At 32.5% G+C, this 13949-nt stretch overlaps 4 protein-coding genes and 1 long non-coding RNA gene across 6 annotated transcripts in view; 3 read left to right on the top strand and 2 right to left on the bottom strand.

Moving 5' to 3' along the window:
• The window catches only part of TfIIFbeta (transcription factor TFIIFbeta), a 1941-nt gene extending 1686 nt beyond the window's left edge, over nucleotides 1-255 (top strand). Inside the window, exon 7 of the mRNA XM_018447818.1 lies at nucleotides 227-255. Within this exon, the coding sequence (XP_018303320.1) occupies nucleotides 227-255 (29 nt within the window). The remainder of the gene's footprint in view (nucleotides 1-226) is intronic.
• A 450-nt stretch (nucleotides 256-705) lies between these two features.
• On the bottom strand, nucleotides 706-9322 carry LOC108722690 (mannose phosphate isomerase). Of its 2 annotated transcripts, XM_018447927.1 has the most exons (7): nucleotides 8810-9322; nucleotides 8292-8597; nucleotides 2202-2532; nucleotides 1830-2145; nucleotides 1449-1616; nucleotides 1172-1368; nucleotides 706-1093 (listed from the first exon to the last, which is right to left on the bottom strand). In XM_018447927.1, the coding sequence occupies exons 1-7, from the start codon at nucleotides 8908-8910 to the stop codon at nucleotides 890-892; spliced, it is 1623 nt and encodes a 540-aa protein (XP_018303429.1). In that variant the 5' UTR covers nucleotides 8911-9322; the 3' UTR covers nucleotides 706-889. The 2 variants fall into 2 exon arrangements, with proteins under 2 accessions (XP_018303429.1, XP_018303427.1); XM_018447925.1 differs by lacking the exons at nucleotides 8292-8597; nucleotides 8810-9322 and adding an exon at nucleotides 4194-4217 and having other exon boundaries at nucleotides 707-1093.
• LOC108722692 (SPRY domain-containing SOCS box protein 3) lies at nucleotides 5836-7225 on the top strand. The gene is made up of 5 exons (XM_018447929.1): nucleotides 5836-6045; nucleotides 6145-6350; nucleotides 6457-6685; nucleotides 6747-6974; nucleotides 7070-7225. The coding sequence occupies exons 1-5, from the start codon at nucleotides 6003-6005 to the stop codon at nucleotides 7174-7176; spliced, it is 813 nt and encodes a 270-aa protein (XP_018303431.1). The 5' UTR covers nucleotides 5836-6002; the 3' UTR covers nucleotides 7177-7225.
• Nucleotides 9323-9453: 131 nt separating the features above from the next.
• LOC108722693 (uncharacterized) lies at nucleotides 9454-10902 on the top strand. The gene is made up of 3 exons (XR_001936616.1): nucleotides 9454-9524; nucleotides 10632-10750; nucleotides 10833-10902. It is a non-coding gene; the product is annotated as an uncharacterized lncRNA (long non-coding RNA).
• Nucleotides 10713-13949, bottom strand: part of LOC108722691 (uncharacterized) — an 8641-nt gene continuing 5404 nt past the window's right edge. Inside the window, exons 3-5 of the mRNA XM_018447928.1 lie at nucleotides 12027-12356; nucleotides 11612-11890; nucleotides 10713-10923 (exon numbers count right to left, since the gene is read on the bottom strand). Of these exons, the coding sequence (XP_018303430.1) occupies nucleotides 10731-10923; nucleotides 11612-11890; nucleotides 12027-12356 (802 nt within the window). The 3' untranslated portion in view covers nucleotides 10713-10730. The remainder of the gene's footprint in view (nucleotides 10924-11611; nucleotides 11891-12026; nucleotides 12357-13949) is intronic.

The raw sequence follows: 13949 nt of genomic DNA on the forward strand, positions 1-13949 counted from the left end.
TATATACAAAATACACACACACAAACACAAACATTTTTGAATAATTATAATATTTAAAATATAAACTAAATAAAGTTTCTAATGATATAAATTTAATAATTGTGATTCTCACGATGCTTTTCACATACCTACTTTTGAGAAGATCACGTACACTAGTAATTAAAAAACTCGACATGATTATCAGTGTTTATTGAAATTTTGTAAAAAAATTCCTTGAAAATTCCAGAATTTTCTAAGTTTCAAAATTCCAGATAAAAAAATTTTTTTTATGCAACTTTAAAATAAATTGCAATACAAGCAATATAAACACTATATATTATAAATTAGTAGAAGAGATTTTCACCATGAGACTTTATGTCATTTTCTACAACTGGAGCCTACAAGATAGTATACAAAGAGACTGACTACAATATAATATCAGTGAGCTACTCTCTTCTGCTGATTATCTTCTATTGTCACTAATTTTTTTCAAATTCGCGAGACATGAAAATGTACATGAATATATACAGATGTATATGCATGATTATTGCTAATCGATTGTCAATTTTTCATAATCAAGAAAAAATTATCAAAAAAGCAATGTTTTTTTTAGAAAAAAATGATCAAAAAAGCAGTTTTTTTTTTTTTTTAGAAAAAAATGAATTTAAAAGTAAAATTCTAGAATTTCCCTGAGGGTATCAACAAAATTCCATAAAAATTCTGATTTTCAAAAACAAAAAAGAAGTTCAAGAAAACGACCTCTAAAAATTCCAGGTTCTTCCAGGTAGTAAACATCGTGATTATATAACATATCGAAATTTGTAATTTTGAATATATAATGACTATTTTAAAAGATTAGCCATATTTTACACTACACAAGTATTACCAACGTTTGTTGAATTCTGTATACTTAAACATTTGAAAATGCTTGGAACATCAGCATAGGATGGCAACCACATAACACTTTTATCTCCATTTCATCATTGGCAGGAATAAACAAAACGGAGCCGCGAGAAAAAATCTTGGAAGATATTTTTGCTTTACCATTTACTATTAAAAGGATGCTAGCCGAGTTTCTCGGTTTTAAATTATAAGATGGTTGTCCAGGCGGTAACTGCGAAATATTTAAGATAAATGTACATCCAATGCAATCAAATACAATAAAATCATTTACTTTAATATTAAAACTCACAGTTATTTTGGCAACTGCAAACTCTGAAACTGGTGGACGGAAAACTTGGGTGAACGTATCTTCCCGAGATGGTTGAATCTTTTCGACAGATTTGCATTCAAATGACAATACTTGGATTAAAGTTTCTATATCTTTTGGTTTTGGTGTGAGTCCAGCTCTTATTACGTTATCTGAACATGCCATACATTCTATGCAATCTGAAAATTGCATAAAAGGCTAAATTAATTTATTATATTTGAATGCATATTATAATGCAAATTCTAAATCCATAATTTACCGCCAGAGAGATATGCATGAGGTACGTTTGGTCCAATGTATATTGCTTCACCTGGTAGCATCGTCACATAATTGAACAGATATATTGTAAAACAGCCTACATCTCCAGGGTAATCATTGTGCAAACGCTCTAACAGGTCGGCTTTTACTCGTTGCCTATAACAATCGTCTAAGAACAACTACATATGATTATGCTTTTTAACAAAGAATTCTTCCAATGAGGAAGAATGCAAAGATAGTATTCGATAAATTATGGTATTAAAAAAGTTATTTAAAAAAAGATTGCAAAATTTATTACACCTTTTTCACATAATATTATTTGGTTGTATCATGATTTATTAAATTTACCTATATGTTTTGCCCTATATACAGAAATTGTTACCTGTATTATGTAATCTATCTATCAAGCTTCTTAATTGCCGTGCCACTTCATTGGAATCACAAGTCATAAGACTATGAAAACTCTGTTGCAAAGCATCACTGATCATAGAATCATCTGTTTGAGATAAGCGACGGACATTGGTTTCTCCTATGACAGCAAGTAATTCTGGTATGTTATTCACATAATCTTTTATTTCATCGATTGGACGGAATCCGCACAGTGTTTCAAAAGGAGACAAAGCTATAGCTAGTTCCGGTTTGTGATTTGGATCTTTGTAGACATCCGGATATAATTTGTGCAGTTCCTCTGCCTTTTTCTGAAAACTCACGAATCAACTAATATGCCACTTTTACATAACAGGAAAAATATTACCTTATTCGGATGTATTTGAATGGATAAAGCTTTATTTATAGATAAGACTTTAAAGAGAAAAGGCAAATTGGAGCAAAACGTTTGTACAACATTGCTGCCTAATGCTACGGTATTTTCCTGAATGTATTTCTGCAAGGGAATATCTGTATCCTTGAGATATGATGGCCCATTCTCGTGAGTACCCATCCATAATTCTGCATAAGTTTTCTGTTCATCCACTACAAAATCAGCATTGGCTGATTTTATTAAAGATGCAACAATACTGTTCATACCAAGTTTTCCCCAAGCATACATTTGAACTGTACACTTGAGTTCCATCTTAAAGAAATATCTACAACAGGAAACAAAAACGTTTTAAATATCTAGATAAAATAATATACATATATTCATATGCAATGTAAATAGCTAGTTTTTTCAACATTTTTATAACTAATATATTTATAGATATCATTAGAAAAGAAAGAGAGCATTCCAAAAATAATTTTCATCCTAAAATAAATCAATAATTCTTAATAAGCACAAATCAAAAGGTTAATGTAAAATTAGTAATAAAGAAAGGTCAATGAGAGTGACACTGCAATTATTGTCAGCGTTTAATATTTTAATATTTAATTTTAATTTATATCAAATCAATACATTCTTTATACATATTAAATTATTCGAACGTTTCGACTTATTTTAAGCCATCTTCAGCGATTAATTAATTGAAAAAACAATGGTATACACTCTCAGTGCAGTTTGACTTGGTTTGACTTTCCATTAACGTGACTTTAGCCATGGTGTAAAAATACAAGGTGTAACCACAGTATATACAGTAGCGCAACTCTCTGTCGGCACCTTTGATGTCAGCGTGGATAAAAATGAAGTGCACATGCGCGAGCGAGATATGTAACCAATCAAGGCATTGATATTCCATCTCACCTCTTCTCTCTGTTGTAACCTTTTCTCTTTTTCTACTTTATTGCATAAGGTCTGTTCTTTTTCCACTGTAAGTTCTGAACTGGTGTACAACTGTACACTGATGCAATAAGTTCAGAACCTTCGAAAAATAACAGACCTACACAATGTACATTATATTTAAAACAGAAAATAAAATAGAAATGAAACATGATAGATATACATTTATTTCTCAGGAAATATAAGAAGATTCGTACTTATACTTAACCTTTTTTTATTTGCAATGATAGTCAGAGTTACAAAATATAAACGCAATAAGAGAACTAATAATAATATAGCAATCCGTTTTATTTTAACTGATCGATATTACTTAATCTCCAATTTAAAAAAACGAATAAAAAAATGACTGCGTTTAGCGTTTATTTCACAAATGTTGAAAGTTTTCTTTGCGCTGATTGTATTGTACTTTTAGATCTAGAGGATTGGTGGATTCTATCTTAGCACACAGACAATCATAAAAATGGTTTCAAAACTGTTGTGTTCCGCTGAAACGTACCTATTACGTTAACTAATTGATAATGGCTGCATTCAACAGAGAAAACTAATCAGTTATAATTAATCAAAACTGTCACTTTCCGTTAAATGGCTATTTAAATCCCTCATATGGACATTTCAACGGTGCAGACAGACAGCGACAATAAAGAGAAGAAGCGAGATGGAATATAAGTGCCCTGATTGGTTACATACCTCGCTCGCACGTGTGCAGTTCATTTTTATCCACGGTGAAATCGTGAGAGTTGCGTGCGCTACTGTATATACTGTGATGTAACGTTCCCATGAATACGCAATAGGAAAATGAATTTGGACCGAAATTTGATTGGCTGTTCTAGTATGCTACTGCTATTATACGCAGGAAAGTGCATTTAGACCACAATTTGATTGGTTATTTCCAGTATGCTATCGCAATTATGCGCAACGTTTCACCTTGTCTTATTACACCATGACTTTAGCGATCACCGTATCTGGATACACGGTATTGCAAAAACTCCCTAATGTATGATGGAACAAAATTAAAAATCGAAATGGATATGTTACCCGTGGAAATATCCGTGGCTACGTAATTCTGGCTGCGGTCCATTTGACGCTACAAACGTCAATTTGAGCGACCAATCAGAACAAAGAATTTTACGAATTGACTAATCAAAGAATGTTTCGAAGCGTTTGTAGCGTTAAGGCCGGAATCAGACTACGCATTGAAGATTGAGATTGAAGATTGAAAAATTCAAATTTGACCAATCAAAACGAAAGGAGCTAAATTTCTTTGTCCTTATTGGTCAAATTTCAATCTTCAATCTTCGACCTCAATCTTCAATGCGTAGTCTGATTCTGGCCTAATTCCGGCCTAAAGCCCAGTGTCCACGATGCTAGAAATCCGTCCGAGATCTCGGATGAAGAAAGAATTGACCAATCGCATTGATCATGTGACCAAATTGTTTCAATGTAATTGGTTAATTCTTTCCCTCTCCGAGATCTCGGACCAATTTCTAGTATCGTGGACACAAAGCTTAAGGGCCACTGTCACCAAGCTCAGTTAACTTAACTGTTTGAAGCAAACAAAATGACAAATACGATTGGTCAATTCCGATGGACTAACTGGCCAGTTAAGTTAACTGAGCTTGGTGACAGTGGCCATAAGTGGACCGCAGCCTCAATTGCTGGATTCAAACTGCATCCGATTTTCGTCGTACGACACTCTGCATCCAATCAGAAAACAGGATTCCGATAATACGAAGCAAAATTCATCGGAATCCTGTTTTCTAATTGGTTGCAGGGCGTCGTACGACGAAAATTGGATCCAGTATATATGCATGCTTTGTGCATACAGGGGTGCGTTCCAAAACTCGACTCTATCAATTCCGAATATCTTTTATCCTTGTTCTTTATCAAATATTGAAGACAGTTGAACAAGGATAAAAGATACTCGGAGTTGATAGAGTCGAGTTTTGGAACGCACCCCAGAAGGTACTAGTAAACGGTTCATTTAAAATACGAACATGTGTCCACTTTCAGGTTGCTCTCTGGTTCAGGGCCAATTTCACCAACCACGGTTAGATTAACCGACGGTTAAAGTTAGCAGGGTGGCCAACAGACATTCATATTCTCTCGTAACCTCTTATATATTGTCAATTTTACGGAGCTTTGTCTATCTGAAATTTCATCAGTGAGTGAGAATACAAAATGAATGATATTATAAATTACATATTTTTTGACGAATTTGCTGGTTACAATTTAGAAAAACGTCGAAGACCACGTAAAATCAAACCACGTATAAATTATTTAGAATTGTTTGACTTTTTTTCACATGTATAATACACTGTTTATTGCTTCCCACAAATTTCAGGTTAGAGCCAAGAGGTTACGAGAAAATATGTGTCTGTTGGTCACCCTGCTAACTTTAACCGTCGGTTAATCTAACCGTGGTTGGTGAAATTGGTCCTCAATGTAATTTGGAAGGATGTTTAATTTTATTCTGTTAGATAATTATAGAATTGCTACACTACTGAACATGAAGACAACTTGACATTCTCTAATTATTCCCTAATTAGAAAAGAAGTTCTATTGAATATCAATGCGTCCTTAAACCTTAAAATCTCGAGATCTTTGGATCCAACCAATCACGTTCAATTGCTACTTTATAACTACTCAGCGAACAGGTGTAGTACTAGGTGTACACCTATTTAATTGCAAGTGCGTTTGTAATATTGAAACATTTCCGCGTTATTTCATAAGCATAAATAATCGAAGAACGAATGAATCTGGCGATATACTACTACAACTTGCACCAGTCAATATCTTTAAAAAATATGTGATGACGTAAATGCAATTATCGAAATTTCACAAAATATGGATTCAATTACAAAGGACCAACATGCAAAGATAGAAAACGGTACATTATTGTTTATTCATTTAAATTATTATCTATCTCTTATTTGAGAAAGCAATATTATAGTAGATTTAAAATTAATAATTACGTATTTTCTTTCAGACTTTTTTTCATCAAAACATGAATGGAATTGGGATGAAAAATTGTCAACTTCATCAATTAAATTATCAGACAATAATTTAAATGTTACTTTTCATCCTGTGTATAGCACTGGTACAGCTGTTGTAAAAGGCAACAAATCATTGGAAAAAGGAAGGCATCATTATTGGGAAATTTTAATGATAACACATATCTACGGCACTGATGTAGTAAGTTTATTTAACATCTTGCTGAACCTATGTTGATAATATAGATATAGATATTTTTTCAATACATATCACTTTAGTATGTGTAATAATTTATTGCTCTTGTTAGATGGTTGGTGTAGGAACTGCAAATGCAGAGCTTCATAATGCAAGTGAACGTTTTTGTGCTCTGCTTGGACGAGATCGAGAATCTTGGGGTTTTTCATATAAAGGTTATTTACAACATGATGGTAAGACATGTAAATATGGGACGACCTTTGGTCAAGATGACTTAGTAGGAATACATCTTGATACTTGGACTGGCACATTAAAATTTTTTATAAATCGAAAACCATTAGGTAAATAATAAAACATTAATTAAATATTCTTCTTAGAGGTATAATTTTAATTCTTTTGTAGGTGTGGCTTTTACAAAGTTAAATAACGTTACGCTTTACCCATTAATAAGCTCTACAATGGCTCAATGTGTAATGAAATTAACTTATAGTTGCTCAATATCAGTATCTCTGCAAACCACTTGTCTAACAGTCTTGTCGCCTTTGCAGAAGGCATATTTATCTAAAAAATTTCCTGGTTTGCGTTATCTTACTCAAAATATCTTTGCTGACATACTACAAAAACCTATTGGTAATTCAAATAGATTCTGTTGTTTTTTTAGATGTGACCCACGTGTCTATAAGTACAAGCAATATACATATAAATAATTTTACTTATATTGACAGATAGTGATAACGAAGAAGATAACATTGAATTTCCTGCAGAGTACATTATTTTAGATGATTTTGACTATGCTCTTGTAGGATTTGGAATAAAAAAGAAAAAACATTAAATGATACACAAGCCTGTGATAAAAATCTAGAAATTTAGAGATTATTCTGAGTGCATGTACATATATCTAGAATAAAAACAATGATATATTTTCTATATGAATGTAAAATGATGTAAAATAAATAATTTTTTAACTTATTTTCAAGCAATCATCTTCAAATCTTTTATTAATATTTTCTAGCGCATCGGATATTAAAAACAAAAATTGTATCCAATTCTTTTGGACAGTTTTTTTTTTACCAAAAAGTAAATATTATTTCTTTATTTATTTAAATACATTATCGAAATTAATATTGACAGTTATTGTCACTTTAACAGCATATAAATTATGCAAAAAAATTATTGTTAAAAAGGTATCAATTAATACAATATGATTTTTGTGTAAATTTAGATAAAATTGTTTTGCATAATTTAATTATTTGTGGAAATAAAATGATAATATAATGTGTGATCATATCATCTTAAGTATTTTTGCTTGTACTAAATTTTTATTATCGCTGTTTTTGCGTTTTTGCTTTTCAATTGATTTAGATTTAGTATTGATTTTTGTAGAAAATACAATAGCTTGTGCCCATCCAGCTAATGGACCCCACAATTCTCGTAAATGATTACTTACTTCAGTATGAATTTTTGGTGTAACTGTCTTTTGTTTTTTTAAGTGTGGTAAATAATTTGCCTGTGCTATTTGGAAAATATGAGTATCAACAGGTATAGCATCTAAATGGCTTAGTGACATTAAGCATATGCAATCGGCAACTTTAGGACCAATTCCTGGCAGAGTCATTAGTTGTTCTCTGGCAGCATGATAAGAAACATTCTCCCTTTGTAGATTTAGAAGCCAATCCTTCCCACCCAATGCTGATAAACGTTCTGCTGCATTAACTATATATGCAGCACGATAACCGAATTTTTCTCTTTTTAATATACTTTCTACATTTTTTTCTTTCAGAGCTTCTATCGTTGGAAAATCATAATATTCTCTATCTTCAGTCGAATATATTTTACAACCAAATAATGAACATAATTTTTCGACCATATTTGATATCCTAAAACAAATAAATATTTAGCAAAAGCAATATAAATTCATTTTTACTGTGCAATTTTTTAAAAATGTACCTTAATATATTATTATTGGAGCTACAGATAAACGAGAATAAATTCTCTACAACATCTTGCTTTAATATCCGAACAGCATTATTTTCATCTAAACACTTTTGAAAATGTGTGTCTGCTTTTGCCCATTGTTTATAATGTTCTTTTAATGATACTGATAATCTAAAATACTCGGACAGAATATTATCATAGTTTACAGAATCTTTTAAATGTCCTTGTACTGTATATGAGAGATGGGTTTTATTTTGAGACAGAGTCCAAATGTATCCATTAAAGATACCTCTATATCCATTGTCGCAAGCTGTCCATCTGAAATACAGTCATTAGAATTTCAGAATTTTAAAATTAAATTTTAAAAAGACAAACTTAAAATCAATCACTAATATATATTCCTCTAAATTGTTGAGAACGATTATACGTATATGTAATGTATATGTATATAATTTTACAAATTATACATATAATTAATGATTGTATAACTACATTAATTTAAAGTAATGTTCAAATATTTCAAGCATTACCTGAAACTCTGGCCACCGTGCAACGTGAGAGCAAGATTCAGTTCTGTACATAAACAAGGTATACTGCCTCGTTTCATTCTCGTCTCGTACGCTTTATGCATTATAACCTCGCACAAACTCAGTCATTTAGAGGTAATTAATACCTTATTGCTAACTTCAATTGCTGCAAATACTGTTTTTCTTTAATATTATGTATATCATATCATGCGTATTTTAAACAAAGTTTTATATCAAACAAATTAAAGTCTTAATAATGTTTGTGACAAGTGTGACAACGGAGCAAATCCTAGACAGATCACAGAACATGTGGCATTTTCGCGCGCAGAAACAAGCGACCACGTGACTGCATGCTGCAAACGCACCAGCAGGCCGGAGCACATCATAGGGTGCTATTTCATTTTCGTCGTACGACAAATGTGTACAGGACAGAGAGGTCCTCGGATCTCTCTGTCTTGTAGCCAATCAATAGACTTGAAAAATTCGTCGTACGATAAAAATGCACAAATAAAATCCCACCCATATACTGCATCATACTTATCATGGCTGTGTTCCAAATTTACTGCCAACACTGAAAATGTGACAGTTTACGTTACGTGTACTATAGATTTTCAGTACAGGCATTCAATTTTGGAACATATAGCCCTTGACAAACATATGTTGATCGTGTAAAAGGTTGTCGATTTAAAGTATTTCTAACAGACTTCTATCGCTAAAGGTGATGGACTTTTCCGAAAATTGAATTGAAAAGAGAATAAAAATATAATTATTAAATAACAAAATTTGACTATTTATTTCATTTTAATTTTATACTTAATTAATTTGACTCTTTTAAACAAAAATTCAGAAAGTTCGTAGCTTTAATTAATATAATAAGATATTTAATGTTAAATATTAAGGATTTTAAAAAGTATGAAGAGATTTTAAATTTGTAACGAGAGAAACTCGGATATATTATGATTTTGAAAAATTTGTTGGCTTAATTATTCTACAATTCTTTCGTACAAATTAATATATTACATCGAATCGTATCAGAACGGAATTATTGGTATAAATATTATTAGAATAGAAATCGAAATTATTATTCTTGATCAAATCTAAATTTATCTTGTACACACAGCTTGTAACTAATATAAATACATGCATACCATATATGTATATAATAATTTTTCATCAAAAATTCTAAGCTATCCTAAAGCTTAACTCCACGATTCTAGTAATTTGTTTACAGTTTGCTAATAATGTTTAAAAGTTAACAAATTCTATCTACAAGTGTTTAACACAACTTTATATATAAAGACTGCCGATACCTACTACAACGATCGACTTTCTCCAATTAAGTTTTTAAGTGTAGAAATATGAGAAAAAGAAATAAATTAATACAAATATTTATTTAAATTTAAATAAATTTTTATGAAATGACATTTATGAAATGAAAATAGTATACGAATATGAGGATCGAACTCTTATTCTTATAAAATATGTATGTAATATATTAAGTAGATATATATTGTAAAATATTTTATACTTGTTAGAAAAACAGAGGCAGCTTTCTAATTGTATTTATTCGATTTTTTTTTAATATTTGGAAATTGATTATAAGATATAAATTAGTAAAACAGTACATTCGCATACGATTCCTTTGTTTCTGATAATTCATAATTCAGGATGTCTAACGTATAAGTAGCTATAGATTTAATATAACGATTTTCCATATCGAAGACATTGTGAATTATGATGTACCTATTGTCAATCTTTGGTGATATAATTTCATGATTTATCTAATCGACTTCTTTGTGTTTTTCTTGATTATAAGTATTATAAGTATTCGACAAAATATTACATCCCTGAGAATTGCTATTGACATCCTCGGAAGAAGAATACTTCATTATTTCTTTATGACGATCTCTTATGCTGTACACCCTTAGTAAGGAACATTATCTCGTACGTAGGCCTGCTTTCGGTATTCATGATGTTGACATTTACCCCACCAGGACCGTTTCACGCATACCTTCTGCGATTTCAGAATAAAGCACTTTGATTGGAGTACGTCGAAAAAGATTTTGCCTATAAAATCCGCCGATGTAGTCCCAGCCATTTTCAAACATGTGCGAAATCTGTATACAAAAAAATCTCAAATAAAAGTAATTGTAAGAAGCGATGAAATTGTTACATACATCGATAATAAATTTTATGAAATTTGTTAATTAATTTCAGAGATATCAAACAATTTGTATTGAATGTGTTTTAAGAGAATAAGACTTTTATTGTACAATGTATGCACGTTAAAAAATGCATTTAATTACATATTAAATAAATCCAGTGAATATTTTCTGAAGATTATACTCTCGTGCAGGTATCTTATACATTCGATTATACTCGAATATCGAGAATTTTACGAGGGGGTAACCACTCTTGAATTCCGGTGTACAATCTGTCAGAAGTCCGATGAAGTCCGGCGAAGTCCGATGAAGTCCGATGAATTCCCCGTGAAGTGCGATGAATTCCGATGAAGTCAGATGAATTCCGGTGAAATCCGATAAAGTCCAGCAAAGTCCGATGAATTCATGAATTCCAATGAAATCCAATGGATTCCGGTGAAGTCCGATGAATTCATGAATTCCGATGAAATCCGATGAATTCCAGTGAAGTCCGGTGAAGTTTTGAAGTCCGAAGTCCAGGTGTACACCTATTTTTGGAGTAGTTACCCCCTCGAAATTTTACTTTTTTTGTATTTATCGCCATTTTCTCACAAACATTTCTTTATAGACCGTATTATTAAATATAATTTCATTAATTACTAACCGCTCATCACAAGCGCAATGCATCATACTGGAAATTCTCCAATTGAAAACGCCATAACGCGTCTCGAAGGCCGGTACGTGAAAAGGACAAGATGTATCGTGTTTTCGACAACAGGCATCAGCCATGCCGAAACCGCCCAAATTGGTATACTTGGTAGCACGGTCACCGCGACCGCACCATTGCGTCCCTGGTATCATGAATAATTCTCTTCGAATCCGATTCCGACTTCGACTTTGCTTTCCATTATTTGCTGTCGCGTTCGTCGATTTTGCGTATTTCCTGTTACAAAGAATTATTTATAGTTTATACATTTGTACAATGGCCTAGCTTCGCGCGGCCGCGACCGGCTTACGTGAGCCGAGAGATTATAAGCCAATCGACTTGGGAGAGTATAATCGCTCATCCTAGGTCATACCTATGTCGATATTGGGCCATGGCTTGGCTTCGTACTCGCATTCTCATGCGATCGCATCGGTGACGAAGCTCCGATGTCGACAGCAGCCAAGAGAGGTCACGGGGTATCCTCGAAATGTCCTTACCGTCCAGTTGGAACACCTCGATCGACACCTCGTCACCGTCATCGTGATAGCGATAGACACCGCGAGAGCTGGGTAAACACTTGCTGTCGTCCCACCACGCGAGCTTCTCGTCAATGCAGTCAGTCATTGTTTCACCGGCATATATCAATTGCAGCTTTCTGTTTGACTTACGAAGCCAGACTTGTCGCAGTGTCACATTTGTATTTCTATCGAGAGAACAAACGTTATTGTAATCTAATTAATTTTCGGTTAAATGCTATATATATATATATCTCGAAGTAATAAAATGAATAGTAAAATTTATAAAGAAAAATATGTGAGAGCGAAATAAACTTATTACGTTTATTTATTGTCTCAAAATCGATAGAAATTGTAGATATATGTATATAATAATTTTGCAAGTATTAGATTTATTTATATATCAATATATGCTACAAATCTTAATTATATTTTTCACATCGTATATATATATATATATAATAATAAAAAGAATTAAATTAATTTTTTCCAACAAATATTATTCAGGCAGTAAGAGCAAATTCGGAAAGAGGGGACGGTTAGCGAAAAGCAGAGCGTGCACTTTCTTCACGACGGTAAAAGAGCTTTCGTCCTGCGTTTAAGTGCAAAGTGACGCTTCGTGGTTGTGGTATCCTCGTGAGAGCATCAGCAGATGAGTCCCATCTAGGAGAGTAAAATAGGACGGCGACCTACCGAACTACGTTTAGGTCCAGTGCAAAAGGGGCCAATCCGATCCCTACGTAGAGGTTCCAGGACGTCCGCTTGTCGCAGAACCTAATCCTTGCTTACTTAACTTGCCGCTTTTCGGCTTAAAAGCTTGGTTGGCTTTGCGGTTACTGTCAACGAATAAACATGATAAATTGTATCCCCTTTTTTAGTTTTCAAATCTAATGAAATAACAATTATATTATTGCATTTTATATACTACTACTTTATTGTCGTTATTATACAATCAAATTATTTTCTCATTTTATTCATTTTTACAGCATTCTGTTGTCTTTTTTGTTACATCTTTATAAAATACTGCTGTTTTTGTTAAACATACACTCAGTTTCAAAAAAAGCGGTACACTATAAATTTGGGAAAAATTTACCAAATTTTAAATGATCATAACTTGGTAAATAATAAAGATAAAAATATGTTTAAAAAAGCAAAATGAAACTTGAAATGTCCACTTTAAGATTATTTGAATGGGAATTGTACTATGCCATTATTTTCAAAATAGCGAATGACAAAGTGACAACATGCAAAATTGATAATCAAAGGTCCAACTTTGCGATGGTGCATGGTGTGATCAGGTGTCGTCGCTCAATGGGACAACATGTACGTGAAAGTATAGAATTTTATCTTTAAAATGCTTTTTTACCGACCTTGATACGATCATTTTTCGCTGAGTTATTCCAAATTTAAGATAGCGCTGTCATTAGCTTAAATTATGCTTGTAATTTTTCCCAATATGAACTGCATGGAGTTTGATTGGTCGAAACACCTCATTGCGTGCGTGTGCATGTGCGTGCGTGTGCATGTGCGCGCGCGCGCGCGCGCGCGCGTGTGTGTGTGTGTGTGTGCGCGTGCTTCGACAAATTCTTGAAGACTGGAATACAATTATGCAAGATGAAATTAAAAGATTGATAAGGAGTATGCTGGATCATATGAATAAGGTGATACGCGTACGAGGAAATCATACACACTATTAATATACACGGACGAACGCACACAGAGAGAAAAATGTTTGGTATTTGTAACTATAATTATATATTACTATAATTATGATTATTACT

This window comes from Mycetomoellerius zeteki, unplaced genomic scaffold, assembly GCF_001594055.1.
Source record: "Mycetomoellerius zeteki isolate Tzet28-1 unplaced genomic scaffold, Tzet1.0 scaffold212, whole genome shotgun sequence".
Classification (NCBI taxonomy): domain Eukaryota; kingdom Metazoa; phylum Arthropoda; class Insecta; order Hymenoptera; family Formicidae; genus Mycetomoellerius; species Mycetomoellerius zeteki.